The sequence below is a fragment of the Somniosus microcephalus genome, chromosome 12, assembly GCF_052327205.1.
Source record: "Somniosus microcephalus isolate GS21.2 chromosome 12, FLI_Smic_1.0, whole genome shotgun sequence".
In the NCBI taxonomy this organism is placed as follows: domain Eukaryota; kingdom Metazoa; phylum Chordata; class Chondrichthyes; order Squaliformes; family Somniosidae; genus Somniosus; species Somniosus microcephalus.
The window spans coordinates 170,338,229-170,353,902 of NC_140998.1; the positions used below are offsets into that span (position 1 = coordinate 170,338,229).

The following is a 15,674-nucleotide window of genomic DNA, read 5'->3' on the forward strand; positions in this document are numbered from 1 at the left end:
CTTTCAGAGACTGGGTGAGTCAGACACTGTCCTTTCAGTGACTGGGTGGGTCGGTGGGTCAGACACTGTCCTTTCAGAGACTGGGTGGGTCGGTGGGTCAGACACTGTCCTTTCAGGGACTGGGTGGGTCGGTGGGTCAGAGACTGTCCTTTCAGAGACTGGGTGGGTCGGTGGGTCAGACACTGTCCTTTCAGAGAGTGGGTGGGTCAGTGGTTCAGACACTGTCCTTTCAGGGACTGGGTGGGATGGTGGGTCAAACACTGTCCTTTCAGAGACTGGGTGGGTGAGTGGGTCAGACACTGTCCTCTGAGGGACTGGGTGGGTCAGTGGGTCAGACACTGTCCTTTCAGGGACTGGGTGGGTCGGTGGGTCAGACACTGTCCAATCAGAGACTGGGTGGGTCGGTGGGTCAGACACTATCCAATCAGAGACTGGGTGGGTCGGTGGGTCAGACACTGTCCTCTGAGGGACTGGGTGGGTCGGTTGGTCAGACACTGTCCTTTCAGGGACTGGGTGGGTCGGTGGGTCAGACACTTTCCTTTCAGAGACTGGGTGGGTCGGTGGGTCAGACACTGTCCAATCAGAGACTCAGTGGGTCAGACACTGTCCTTTCAGAGACTGGGTGGCTCAGACACTGTCCTTTCAGAGACTGGGTGGGTCAGTGGGTCAGACACTGTCCTTTCAGCGACTGGGTGGGTCGGTGGGTCAGACACTGTCCTTTCAGAGACTGGGTGGGTCGGTGGGTCAGACACTATCCTTTCAGAGACTGGGTGGGTCAGTGGGTCAGACACTGTCCTCTGAGGGACTGGGTGGGTCAGTGGGTCAGACACTGTCCTTTCAGAGACTGGGTGGGTCAGTGGGTCAGACACTGTCCTTTCAGAGACTGGGTGGGTCAGTGGGTCAGACACTGTCCTTTCAGAGACTGGGTGGGTCGGTGGGTCAGACACTCTCCTTTCAGGGACTGAGTGGGTCAGTGGGTCAGACACTGTCCTCTGAGGGACTGGGTGGGTCGGTGGGTCAGACACTGTCCTTTCAGGGACTGTGTGGGTCGGTGGGTCAGACACTGTCCTTTCAGAGACTGGGTGGGTCAGTGGGTCAGACACTGTCCTCTGAGGAACTGGGTGGGTCAGTGGGTCAGACACTGTCCTTTCAGGGACTGGGTGGGTCGGTGGGTCAGACACTGTCCTTTCAGAGACTGGGTGGGTCGGTGGGTCAGACACTGTCCTTTCAGATACTAGGTGGGTCGGTGGGTCAGACACTGTCCAATCAGAGACTGGGTGGGTCAGTGGGTCAGACACTGTCCTTTCAGAAACTGGGTGGGTCGGTGGGTCAGACACTGCCCTTTCAGGGACTGGGTGGGTTGGTGGGTCAGACACTGTCCTTTCAGCGACTGGGTGGGTCGGTGAGTCAGACACTGTCCTTTCAGAGACTGGGTGGGTCGGTGGGTCAGACACTATCCTTTCAGAGACTGGGTGGGTCAGTGGGTCAGACACTGTCCTCTGAGGGACTGGGTGGGTCAGTGGGTCAGACACTGTCCTTTCAGAGAGTGGGTGGGTCGGTGGGTCAGACACTGTCCTTTCAGAGACTGGGTGGGTCAGTGGGTCAGACACTGTCCTTTCAGAGACTGGGTGGGTCGGTGGGTCAGACACTCTCCTTTCAGGGACTGAGTGGGTCAGTGGGTCAGACACTGTCCTCTGAGGGACTGGGTGGGTCGGTGGGTCAGACACTGTCCTTTCAGGGACTGTGTGGGTCGGTGGGTCAGACACTGTCCTTTCAGAGACTGGGTGGGTCAGTGGGTCAGACACTGTCCTCTGAGGGACTGGGTGGGTCAGTGGGTCAGACACTGTCCTTTCAGGGACTGGGTGGGATGGTGGGTCAAACACTGTCCTTTCAGAGACTGGGTGGGTCAGTGGGTCAGACACTGTCCTCTGAGGGACTGGGTGGGTCAGTGGGTCAGACACTGTCCTTTCAGGGACTGGGTGGGTCGGTGGGTCAGACACTGTCCAATCAGAGACTGGGTGGGTCGGTGGGTCAGACACTGTTATTTCAGAGACCAGGTGGTTCGGTGGGTCAGACACTGTCCTCTGAGGGACTGGGTGGGTCGGTTGGTCAGACACTGTCCTTTCAGGGACTGGGTGGGTCGGTGGGTCAGACACTGTCCTTTCAGAGACTGGGTGGGTCAGTGGGTCAGACAATGTGCTTTCAGAGACGAGGTGGGTCGGTGGGTCAGACACTGTCCAATCAGAGACTGGGTGGGTCAGTGGGTCAGACACTGTCCTTTCAGAGACAGGTGGGTCGGTGGGTCAGACACTGTCCTCTGAGGGACTGGGTGGGTCAGTGGGTCAGACACTGTCCTTTCAGAGACTGGGTGGGTCAGTGGGTCAGACACTGTCCTTTCAGAGACTGGGTGGGTCAGTGGGTCAGACACTGTCCTTTCAGAGACTGGGTGGGTCAGTGGGTCAGACAATGTGCTTTCAGAGACGAGGTGGGTCGGTGGGTCAGACACTGTCCAATCAGAGACTGGGTGGGTCAGTGGGTCAGACACTGTCCTTTCAGAGACAGGTGGGTCGGTGGGTCAGACACTGTCCTCTGAGGGACTGGGTGGGTCAGTGGGTCAGACACTGTCCTTTCAGAGACTGGGTGGGTCAGTGGGTCAGACACTGTCCTTTCAGAGACTGGGTGGGTCGGTGGGTCAGACACTATCCTTTCAGAGACTGGGTGGGTCAGTGGGTCAGACACTGTCCTTTCAGAGACTGGGTGGGTCAGTGGGTCAGACACTGTCCTTTCAGAGACTGGGTGGGTCGGAGGGTCAGACACTGTCCAATCAGAGACTGGGTGGGTCAGTGGGTCAGACACTTTCCTTTCAGAGACTGGGTGGGTCAGTGGGTCAGACACTGTCCTTTCAGAAACTGGGTGGGTCGGTGGGTCAGACACTGCCCTTTCAGGGACTGGGTGGGTCGGTGGGTCAGACACTGTCCTTTCAGCGACTGGGTGGGTCGGTGGGTCAGACACTGTCCTTTCAGAGACTGGGTGGGTCGGTGGGTCAGACACTATCCTTTCAGAGACTGGGTGGGTCAGTGGGTCAGACACTGTCCTCTGAGGGACTGGGTGGGTCAGTGGGTCAGACACTGTCCTTTCAGAGACTGGGTGGGTCAGTGGGTCAGACACTGTCCTTTCAGAGACTGGGTGGGTCAGTGGGTCAGACACTGTCCTTTCAGAGACTGGGTGGGTCGGTGGGTCAGACACTCTCCTTTCAGGGACTGAGAGGGTCAGTGGGTCAGACACTGTCCTCTGAGGGACTGGGTGGGTCGGTGGGTCAGACACTGTCCTTTCAGGGACTGTGTGGGTCGGTGGGTCAGACACTGTCCTTTCAGAGACTGGGTGGGTCAGTGGGTCAGACACTGTCCTCTGAGGAACTGGGTGGGTCAGTGGGTCAGACACTGTCCTTTCAGGGACTGGGTGGGTCGGTGGGTCAGACACTGTCCTTTCAGAGACTGGGTGGGTCGGTGGGTCAGACACTGTCCTTTCAGATACTAGGTGGGTCGGTGGGTCAGACACTGTCCAATCAGAGACTGGGTGGGTCAGTGGGTCAGACACTGTCCTTTCAGAAACTGGGTGGGTCGGTGGGTCAGACACTGCCCTTTCAGGGACTGGGTGGGTCGGTGGGTCAGACACTGTCCTTTCAGAGACTGGGTGGGTCGGTGGGTCAGACACTGTCCAATCAGAGACTGGGTGGGTCGGTGGGTCAGACACTGTCCTTTCAGAGACTGGGTGGGTCGGTTGGTCAGACACTGTCCTTGCAGAGACTGGGTGGGTCAGTGGGTCAGACACTGTCCTTTCAGAGAGTGGGTGGGTCGGTGGGTCAGACACTGTCCTTTCAGAGACTGGGTGGGTCAGTGGGTCAGACACTGTCCTTTCAGAGACTGGGTGGGTCGGTGGGTCAGACACTGTCCTTCCAGAGACTGGGTGGGTCAGTGGGTCAGACACTGTCCTTTCAGGGACTGGGTGGATCGGTGGGTCAATCACTGTCCTTTCAGAGACTGAGTGGATCGGTGGGTCAGACACTGTCCTTTCAGATACTGGGTGGGTCGGTGGGTCAGAGACTGTCCTTTCAGAGACTGGGTGGGTCGGTGGGTCAGACACTGTCCTTTCAGGGACTGGGTGGGTCGGTGGGTCAGAGACTGTCCTTTCAGAGACTGGGTGTGTCAGACACTGTCCTTTCAGAAACTGGGTGGGTCGGTGGGTCAGACACTGTCCTTTCAGAGACTGGGTGGGTCGGTGGGTCACAGACTGGGTGGGTCGGTGGGTCAGACACTGTCCTTTCAGAGACTGGGTGGGTCAGTGGGTCAGAGAATGTCCTTTCAGAGACTGGGTGGGTCAGACACTGTCCTTTCAGGGACTGGGTGGTCGGTGGGTCAGACACTGTCCTTTCAGAGACTGGGTGGGTCGGTGGGTCAGACACTGTCCTTTCAGGGACTGGGTGGGTCGGTGGGTCAGAGACTGTCCTTTCAGAGACTGGGTGGGTCCGTGGGTCAGACACTGTCCTTTCAGGGACGGGGTGGGTCGGTGGGTCAGAGAATGTCCTTTCAGAGACTGGGTGAGTCAGACACTGTCCTTTCAGTGACTGGGTGGGTCGGTGGGTCAGACACTGTCCTTTCAGAGACTGGGTGGGTCGGTGGGTCAGACACTGTCCTTTCAGGGACTGGGTGGGTCGGTGGGTCAGAGACTGTCCTTTCAGAGACTGGGTGGGTCGGTGGGTCAGACACTGTCCTTTCAGAGAGTGGGTGGGTCAGTGGTTCAGACACTGTCCTTTCAGGGACTGGGTGGGATGGTGGGTCAAACACTGTCCTTTCAGAGACTGGGTGGGTGAGTGGGTCAGACACTGTCCTCTGAGGGACTGGGTGGGTCAGTGGGTCAGACACTGTCCTTTCAGGGACTGGGTGGGTCGGTGGGTCAGACACTGTCCAATCAGAGACTGGGTGGGTCGGTGGGTCAGACACTATCCAATCAGAGACTGGGTGGGTCGGTGGGTCAGACACTGTCCTCTGAGGGACTGGGTGGGTCGGTTGGTCAGACACTGTCCTTTCAGGGACTGGGTGGGTCGGTGGGTCAGACACTGTCCTTTCAGAGACTGGGTGGGTCAGTGGGTCAGACAATGTGCTTTCAGAGACTAGGTGGGTCGGTGGGTCAGACACTGTCCAATCAGAGACTGGGTGGGTCAGTGGGTCAGACACTGTCCTTTCAGAAACAGGTGGGTCGGTGGGTCAGACACTGTCCTCTGAGGGACTGGGTGGGTCAGTGGGTCAGACACTGTCCTTTCAGAGACTGGGTGGGCCAGTGGGTCAGACACTGTCCTTTCAGAGACTGGGTGGGTCGGTGGGTCAGACACTATCCTTTCAGAGACTGGGTGGGCCAGTGGGTCAGACACTGTCCTTTCAGAGACTGGGTGGGTCAGTGGGTCAGACACTGTCCTTTCAGAGACTGGGTGGGTCGGAGGGTCAGACACTGTCCAATCAGAGACTGGGTGGGTCAGTGGGTCAGACACTTTCCTTTCAGAGACTGGGTGGGTCGGTGGGTCAGACACTGTCCTTTCAGGGACTGGTTGGGTCGGTGGGTCAGACACTGTCCAATCAGAGACTCAGTGGGTCAGACACTGTCCTTTCAGAGACTGGGTGGCTCAGACACTGTCCTTTCAGAGACTGGGTGGGTCAGTGGGTCAGACACTGTCCTTTCAGCGACTGGGTGGGTCGGTGGGTCAGACACTGTCCTTTCAGAAACTGGGTGGGTCAGTGGGTCAGACACTGTCCTCTGAGGGACTGGGTGGGTCAGTGGGTCAGACACTGTCCTTTCAGAGACTGGGTGGGTCAGTTGGTCAGACACTGTCCTTTCAGAGACTGGGTGGGTCAGTGGGTCAGACACTGTCCTTTCAGAGACTGGGTGGGTCGGTGGGTCAGACACTGTCCTTTCAGCGACTGGGTGGGTCGGTGGGTCAGACACTCTCCTTTCAGGGACTGAGTGGGTCAGTGGGTCAGACACTGTCCTCTGAGGGACTGGGTGGGTCGGTGGGTCAGACACTGTCCTTTCAGGGACTGTGTGGTTCGGTGGGTCAGACACTGTCCTTTCAGAGACTGGGTGGGTCAGTGGGTCAGACACTGTCCTCTGAGGAACTGGGTGGGTCAGTGGGTCAGACACTGTCCTTTCAGGGACTGGGTGGGTCGGTGGGTCAGACACTGTCCTTTCAGAGACTGGGTGGGTCGGTGGGTCAGACACTGCCCTTTCAGGTACTGGGTGGGTCGGTGGGTCAGACACTGTCCAATCAGAGACTGGGTGGGTCGGTGGGTCAGACACTGTCCTTTCAGAGACTGGGTGGGTCGGTTGGTCAGACACTGTCCTTGCAGAGACTGGGTGGGTCAGTGGGTCAGACACTGTCCTTTCAGAGAGTGGGTGGGTCGGTGGGTCAGACACTGTCCTTTCAGAGACTGGGTGGGTCAGTGGGTCAGACACTGTCCAATCAGAGACTGGGTGGGTCAGTGGGTCAGACACTGTCCTTTCAGAAACTGGGTGGGTCGGTGGGTCAGACACTGCCCTTTCAGGGACTGGGTGGGTCGGTGGGTAAGACACTGTCCTTTCAGAGACTGGGTGGTTCGGTGGGTCAGACACTGTCCAATCAGAGACTGGGTGGGTCGGTGGGTCAGACACTGTCCTTTCAGAGACTGGGTGGGTCGGTTGGTCAGACACTGTCCTTGCAGAGACTGGGTGGGTCAGTGGGTCAGACACTGTCCTTTCAGAGAGTGGTTGGGTCGGTGGGTCAGACACTGTCCTTTCAGAGACTGGGTGGGTCAGTGGGTCAGACACTGTCCTTTCAGAGACTGGGTGGGTCGGTGGGTCAGACACTGTCCTTTCAGAGACTGGGTGGGTCAGTGGGTCAGACACTGTCCTTTCAGGGACTGGGTGGATCGGTGGGTCAATCACTGTCCTTTCAGAGACTGAGTGGGTCGGTGGGTCAGACACTGTCCTTTCAGAGACTGGGTGGGTCGGTGGGTCAGAGACTGTCCTTTCAGAGACTGGGTGGGTCGGTGGGTCAGACACTGTCCTTTCAGGGACTGGGTGGGTCGGTGGGTCAGAGACTGTCCTTTCAGAGACTGGGTGGGTCAGACACTGTCCTTTCAGGGACTGGGTGGGTTAGTGGGTCAGAGACTGTCCTTTCAGAGACTGGGTGTGTCGGTGGGTCAGACACTGTCCTTTCAGGGACTGGGTGGGTCGGTGGGTCAGACACTGTCCTTTCAGAGACTGTGTGGGTCGGTGGGTCAGAGACTGGGTGGGTCGGTGGGTCAGACACTGTCCTTTCAGAGACTGGGTGGGTCGGTGGGTCAGAGACTGGGTGGGTCGGTGGGTCAGACACTGTCCTTTCAGAGACTGGGTGGGTCAGTGGGTCAGACACTGTCCTTTCAGGGACTGGGTGGGTCGGTGGGTCAGACACTGTCATTTCAGAGACTGGGTGGGTCAGTGGGTCAGACACTCTTCTTTCAGTGTTGGGTGGGTCGGTGGATCAGACATTGTCCTTTCAGAGACGGGGTGGGTCGGTGGGTCAGACACTGTCCTTTCAGGGACTGGGTGGGTCAGTGAGTCAGACACTGTCCTTTCAGTGTTGGGTGGGTCAGTGGGTCAGACACTGTCCTTTCAGTGTTGGGTGGGCCAGTGGGTCAGACACTGTCCTTTCAGTGTTGGGTGGGTCAGACATTGTCCTTTCTGAGAATAACATGCACCTCATGCTGTTCTCTAAGCATTTGAACGTGCACCTGGTGCTGGAGCCATGCAGTCTAAGCACAGACCTGGTTTTTGGATGTGTGTGCATCAGGTGTACTAGGGCAGGGCAGGATTCAGACACGGGTGCAGTGTTTGAAATCTCTTCTTTCACTACAGACAGCAGGATGTTGGGTTTCGCTGGCAAAATCTCCTCCAACAGCTTTACAAACACAGAGAATCCCTGAACAAGATGGCGGCCGCACTCGCCTTACTCCGAGATATTGACACTATTTACCAAGAAATAATGACCCTTCAGGTAAGATTTGGAATTCAGATATTTTAAAGGATAGCAACTGAATATTAAATTGAAACCAGATTACGTGTTCAATGCATTACTTAGTCCAGTCAGGACCCCAGCTGTCTGTCTTTCCCGCAGTGTATGGGAGTAGTGATGGACAGGCAGGGTGCCTCTCTTCAATCGCAGGCATTGTCACAGTATTCAACAGAGAGAACCTGGCATTTTGTAGTGAGCATTAACCAGCAACTTGTTCCATAGGCCTACTATTCTCTGGGAAAAGAAGAACTGCCTAGCATCCAGGCAAGTGGAGAGTATTCCATCACACTTCTGACTTGTGCCTTGTAGATGGTGGAAAGGCTTTGGGAGTCAGAAGGAGAGTTGCTTGCCGCAGAATACCCAGTCTCTGACCTGCTCTTGTTGCCACATTATTTATATGGCTGGTCCAGTTAAGGTTCTGGTCAATGGTGACCCCCAGGATGTTGATCTTGGGGGGATTCGGCGATGGTAATGCTGGTTGAATGTCAAGGGGCGGTGGTTAGACTTTCTCTTGTTGGAGATAGTTATTGCCTTGCACTTGTATGACGTGAATGTTACCTGCCACTTATCAGCTCAAGCCTGAACGTTGTCCAGGTCTTGCTGCATGCATCTAACCTATTTAGGGTAAGAAGAGTAGTACAAGTTTGGAACTCTCTCCTACATAAAGCAATAGATGTTAGCTCAATTAATAATTTTAAACAAAGATCGATAGTTTTCTGCTAGACAAGGGTATAAAAAGGATATGCAGCCAAGGCAGGTGGATAGAGTTAAGATACAGATCAGCCATGACCTCATTGAATGGAGGAACAGGCACTAGGGGCTAAATGGCCTCCTCCTGGTCCTATGTTCCTATGTATTTCTTCCCTTGTGTAATTTATACAACAACTTGTATTTATATAGCGCCTTTAATGTAGTAACACATCCCAAGGTGCTTCACAGGAGCGCTATCAAAAAGAAATTTGACACTGAGCCATATGAGCTATTTTGACAGGTGGCCAAAAGCTTGGTCAATGAGGTAGGTTTTAAGGAGTGTCTTAAATGAGGAGAGAGAGGTGGAGAGGTTTAAGGAGGTAATTCCAGAGCTTAGGGCCTAGTCAACAGAAGGCACGCTGCCAACGGTGGAGCAACTAAAATAGGGGATGCGCAAGAGGCTAGAATTGGAGGAGCGCAGAGATCTTGGAGGGTTGTAGGACTGGAGGAGGTTACAGGGATGGGGAGGGCAAGGCCATGGAGGGATTTGAAAGCAAGGATGAGAATTTTATATGCATGATCCCTAGACATCCCCAACCTATTAAATTGACATCATTTGTCAGTGTGCGCACAATCTAGTCTCTCCATTATTTTATAAATCACAATCAAATCGCCCCTGAAGCTACACTTCTCTAAAGTATATAGACCCAGATCTTTAAGTATTTAGCCAGGTAGCTAAGGTGTTTTAAGAGGTGGCCCTCCTCCGAATCTTTTCCAAACCATCAAAGATTTGCCTTTCGTCTTTAAATCTTCTGCCATTTTAGTAAAACAAGCCCTTTTAAAATCTAGAATTAGCAGTAGATTCTCAGTACCTTTGGTTCCACTGATCAACTGGCCAACTCTCCCTCACCATCTCCTTCTGTCCCTCTCCCTCTATCCCTCTCTATTCACACTCTGCTCTCCTATTCTTATTTGTCTCTTTCCTCTTAAGTTCTGTTTCATACCGTTTTAGACTGTGATTTTAACCCTCTTTGTTGCACAAGGGAAGATCTGATGTGAATTATTAATCTCATTTCTCTGGAGTATTGATTAATTCTTCCCCCACTGCCAGTGCCACTGATGGAGCTAATTATATGTTAGCCTTTCCAGATGTCCAGTATCTATTCATGTGCTGGATCAGAGATCTGTCTTCTCTCTAATCATAAATGACTTTTCTTAAAATATTTCTTGATGGAATTTTGGCTTTATTTGTATCATCTTTTAATGTTGCTTCAAAGAGTAGATGAGTTGCCTCTGTCTAGGTGGACTGCTTAACAAGTATCAATTGCTAAAGCCACATAGGTGACCAAGATACTTATTATTAATGACCTGGCTGCGAGAAGACGTTTGGGATTGTTTACTACTGTAACCTCCTCCAGCCCTACAACCTTCCAAGATCTCTGCGCTCTTCCAATTTTGGCCTCTTGAGCAACCCCGATTTTCACCGCTCCACCATTTGCAGCCGTGCCTTCATTTGTCTCTCCCACTTAAAACCTACCTACCTGTCCCAATATCTCCTTATGTACCTCGGTGTCAAATTATATTTGGTAATCGCTCCTGTGAAGCATCTGGGGATGTTTTACTATGTTAAAGGTGCTATATAAATGCAAGTTGTTGTTGTGGTGGCAGAATCTAAGCTTGCCTTGTTGAGTGATTCTTTGTCTGACATATGCAAGCATGGAACAGGAAATTCTGTCAGGCCATCTGATGCCTTTGAGGCCTACTTTGATTTGCAATATTTGCCTATTGTGAAGGTATCACATTTGCTCTTCCTTTCTCCCAATTTGCCTTTGACAACCATGATGGGATAATCAGAGGTTCTTAAGTGAATTTATGCTTCCCCAGGTAGTTGATGAACTGAGGTTGGTGGATACACTCCGTGAATGTCCAACTTGATGTATAAACTTTTCCTTGCATGTGTACTCCCACGTTTTGAGCATTATTCAACTTTTGAGATGTTTTAAGTTTTTAAACAGATTTTGTATGTCACATGAGCCACAGTGATTTATTTTCCTGCTGTTATTTGTTTCTGTTTAATTTTATTTCTTAATGAAGTTGATTGGTAGTTGATGGCATGAGATATACGGTCTGTCGGAGTGTTATTTGTCCGTCAGTTGAAGTGATCAGGAGTGTTTATCCAATGAGTTTATCAGCAATAGGACAAGGGGATAGAGGTTGAGGTCATTAAAGAGCAGGTTAAAGAGCAGGTTTAGGACTGATATCAGGAAGAGAGATCAATACATGGAATGGACTTCCAGATAGAATCATAGAATGGATACAGCATAGAAGCACAGAAGGAGGCCAGTTGGCCCATCGAGCCTGTGCCAGCTCTCTGCAAGAGCGCTTCAGCTAGTCCCACTCTCCCGCCCTTTCCCCGTAGCCCTGCAAATTTTTTTCCTTCAGGTACTTATCCAATTCCTGCAGGCAGAGTTTAGGGAACTAGGAAAGAGATTAAAAAGCAGGACCTCAAAAGTAGTAATCTCCGGATTACTCCCGGTGCCACATGCTAGTGAGTACAGAAATAGGAGGATGGAACAGATGAATGCGTGGAGGGAAGGCTTTAGATTCCTGAGGCATTCGGATCGTTTCTGGGGGAGGTGGTGTTGTGTATGTAACCTGTTCCACCTTAAGAGAGCTTAAGCCTGTTCCACCTTAAGAGATGTACTACTTTCTCAGGCTGCTGTAGACGTAATACCGGGGGTGAACACACCGGTATATAAGCACTGTGCAGTAATCTTGTATTCAGTATAGTCCCTACCTCCAACCAGTAAAGACCTGTTTGAGTTATACGTTTAAGTCTTTGTGTTAATTGTTCAATACAATACACATACTTAACACTGGCGACGAGTCAGGTTCTTACCCTGCGGCAGCTATTCCACGGTGGTTGAAGAGAGGTTTCAAACCACCCCACCCCACTGGAAGCGACAGGCATTAGGACCCTGAAGCCTCCATCAGCTTGTGAACCGGAGAAGAAGACAGGGCTGGGGAAGACAGGTACAGGGCGATAGCGATCGGCAGATAAGGGCCGGGCCGCTTTGAAGTGAGGGGCGCAGCCGGGCCATCGATCGCAACCATCGATAAGGGCCGCACTCGGGCTGAAAGGGCAGCGGCTGCAGAAATTGAAGGCGCGAGAGCCGCGGTGCACAGCGCGGGTCATCGATCGCGATCGGGAGATAAGGGCTTTGGAGTGCGAGGCGCAGCCGGGCCATCGATCGCAAGCACTGATAAGGGCCGGGCCGCTTTCAAGTGCGAGGCGCAGCCGGGCCATCGATCGCATCCGCTGATAAGGGCCGCACTCGGGCGATCGCGGCGAAGGTAAGGGCCGCACTCGGGGGCTGAAGGGAGACGACGTCGGGGGACGGGTGAAGACCGCCAAGCGCGGGAAAACCGCCATTTTGTGGGCGGAGGACGACGGCAAGAGCGGGAAGCCGCCATCTTTGATAACAAGTAAACAAAATAAAATCTGAGAAATTGCAAATCTACAATGCCTAAACACGGGAATATTAGCACCTTTGATAGTGACCTCGAAGATTGGGCCATATATGTTGAAAGAGTAAAAAATTATTGTAAGGCCAATAAAATTCGTGACCAAGATAAAGCTCTAACATTATTAAATTTAATGGGTGCGAAGACATACGGGCAATTGAAACACCTGTTATCACCAGATGAACCGGCGGATAAGACGTTCGATGAGATTGTTACTGTCCTGAAAGATCATCTAAACCCCACGCCGCTGATGCTAGCGGAACGATTTAAATTTTACGACAGAAGGCAGCTACAGCATGAAAGCAATGCTGAATATTTGCTAGAATTGCGTAAATTAGCGAAATAGTGCCAGTTTGGAACGGGACTGACAGATGCACTACGAGACAAATTTGTGTGTGGTTTATTTAAACAGGATACACAAAAGCGACTGCTCGAGGAGAATGAGCTGACGCTTGAGAAGGCGGTCACTATGGCAGCAGCACACGAAGCCGCAGCGAGAGGCACGGCAGTAATGCAGCTACGGTCACCGGAGCTCAGTGCACACAAATTGGGTGTGAGTTCTGGCAAATGTTATTGTTGTGGAAAGACAACGCATGATCAGAACCAGTGTTGGTTTAAAAACCAAGAATGTAGAACTTGTGGTAGGCTTGGACACATAGCTAGAGTATGCAGGTCAGGGAAGAAGACCAGCAACAAGAAGTCACCGCAAGGAAAATATGCAAAGGCACACAAGGTGACCGAACAGGAGTCCGATTCAGACGCAAGCTGTAATGAACTGGCTAGCTTAAGAGTACTCAACGCTGGTAAGGGTGCAGACCTCCAGACAATTTGGGTCACTCTTCAGATAGAAGGAGTCCAAGTAAAACTGGAATTGGACACTGGATCGGCATTGACGGTCATAAATAAGAAAGATTACGGAAAGTTATTCCAACATATTCCCCTACAGGATACGGGGATTATATTGACAACCTACACGGGGCAGAGAGTGTACCCCATCGGGACAATAAAGGTTGCAGTGGCCAACAAGGGCGAAGGAAGTCAAATAATGGACTTATATGTGCTACCGGAGGGAGGTCCACCACTACTAGGCCGGGAGTGGTTTAGAAACATAAATATGGACTGGCATTCGCTAAAAGCCATAAAGAGTGAGAACTCGGTGCAGATAATCAGCCCAGACTCTAGAACTGATGATGGTAAGACCAACCCATGTGCAAAAGACAAAGTTTCAGCACAGAATTCCACTGAGCAACAACAACATAGTTTAACAGAGAATTCTGAGTCTGTCAAGTCTACTGATATGCACATTTTTGAGGGACACTGGGCTCGAACTCAACTCCATTTCAAACTACAACAGCAATTAGAACAAATGATTCGCCGTTTTGAGCAAGAGATGAATGAAATAAAAAAGTTCTTTGTTACAGAGTGGGAGAATCTGGAAAGTCAACAGAAGCAACTGATGGAGAAAATGGAGCAGGAGCACACCAACCATCTGCGCGAGGAGGCCGAACGAATCAAAGCTGATTCAGGTTCTGAAGGTGCGTGCCATAATCTGGTGTCAGAAGAGTTAACGGTCAGCCAACTCCTTCATATGCTGAGGGACAAGACTCTGAAATGGGAAAAACTTGAACACGAGCTGCGATCTTCAAAGGAAAAGGGTTCGGAGCTCTCAAAAGTAATTGAGATGGCTGATGTGACGACACAGACTGAAACGACTGCAACAGAGCAGCCATTGGATGCCAAAAGTACGCTGACTCACATCAATGTAGAACAACAGACCGCTGAAACAGCTGCTCCGGTAGAGGGATTGCATAGTCCGATCAATCAATCTCCAAAGGAAGTTGAAGTATTAAAATCACAAATGAGGTCACTAGTAAACGACTTGCTGAAAGCCCAGAAAAAGCTGGATGCAGAGGTACACATGAAGAAGTCTCTTCAGGAAAGATGTCTGGATTTGGAACAAGAGCTGGCTAATGTCCAGCTGGGTATGGAGGAAATAGACGACCCTCTCACTGGTCTAGCTCAGGACGACACCGAATATTACCATGACCTGGTGGACGACACCGAATATTACGATGTCCTGTCCTGCCCAGCTTGTAACTTCGACTCCCAAAGTGCAGAAATCATGGAGGAGCACCAAAAGTCTACGGAACATCGGGAGAAGCTGGCTCTACGACGGAAACAGGAGGAAGAGAAGGAGGAACTGCGCATGCAGCTGGCAGCTGTGGCAGCTGACAATGGAGCCCAGAGAGTCTCCAAGAAGCAGAAAAGGAAAAGTAAAAACAGAAGATGACCCACCTGAACCATTATCACCTCTACCAGATCACACACGTGGTCCCTCCGAACGGAGCCAAATCAGTTCGGAAGTTCAAGCTGTTAAATCCATGAAAGGACTATTGAATGAGTAACGCGAACCGACTACACCACAGAGATTGAATCTGTGAACTGTTTTCCGCAGAGACTGAATCTGTGATATGTTACGTTAAACATGAAGTTATATATGTATATATGTTATTACGTTATGTTAAATGGGGGGGATGACTATAAAGCTAAGAAGGGAGGAGTGTTGTGTATGTAACCTGTTCCACCTTAAGAGAGCTTAAGCCTGTTCCACCTTAAGAGATGTACTACTTTCTCAGGCTGCTGTAGACGTAATACCGGGGGTGAACACACCGGTATATAAGCACTGTGCAGTAATCTTGTATTCAGTATAGTCCCTACCTCCAACCAGTAAAGACCTGTTTGAGTTATACGTTTAAGTCTTTGTGTTAATTGTTCAATACAATACACAGACTTAACAGGTGGGACCTGTACAATCTGGACAGGTTGCACCTCAACAGAGCCGGGACCAATATCCTCGCGGGGGGTGGGTGCAGGGGGAGGTTGCTAGTACTGTTGGGAGGGGTTTAAACTAGCTTGACAGGGGGATGGGAACCTGAGAATACATTCAGAAGGAAGAGAAGCAAAGCTGAAATTAGAAAGCAGAAAAGTAGAAAGTGAATTTGGAAGACAGAGGAAACAAGGGCTAGAAAATAGACAACAAGGGAGTTTGGCAGTGCTAAATGGTATATACTTCAATGCAAGGAGTATTGGGAATAAGGCAGATGAGCTGAGAGCACAGATAGACACTTGTGAGTATAATGTTATAGCTATTACTGAGACATGGCTGAAAGAAGGGCAGGTATGGCAGCTCAACATTCCTGGTTACAGAATTTTCAGATGGGATAGAGAGGGGGGTAAAAAAGGAAGGGGGGGTCACAGTATTGATTAAAGAAACTATTACAGCTGTGAGGAGGGATGATATGTTAGAAGGATCATCCAATGAGGCCATATGGGTTGAACTGAAGAACGAAAAAGGGGCGATCACACTGCTGGGAGTGTA

General features: G+C 51.5%; 1 protein-coding gene across 1 annotated transcript in view; it reads left to right on the top strand.

The window, feature by feature from the left end:
• Nucleotides 1-15,674, top strand: part of sptbn5 (spectrin, beta, non-erythrocytic 5) — a 781,023-nt gene that overhangs the window by 83,259 nt on the left and 682,090 nt on the right. Inside the window, 1 exon segment of the mRNA XM_086003837.1 lies at nucleotides 7,924-8,062. Within this exon segment, the coding sequence (XP_085859963.1) occupies nucleotides 7,924-8,062 (139 nt within the window).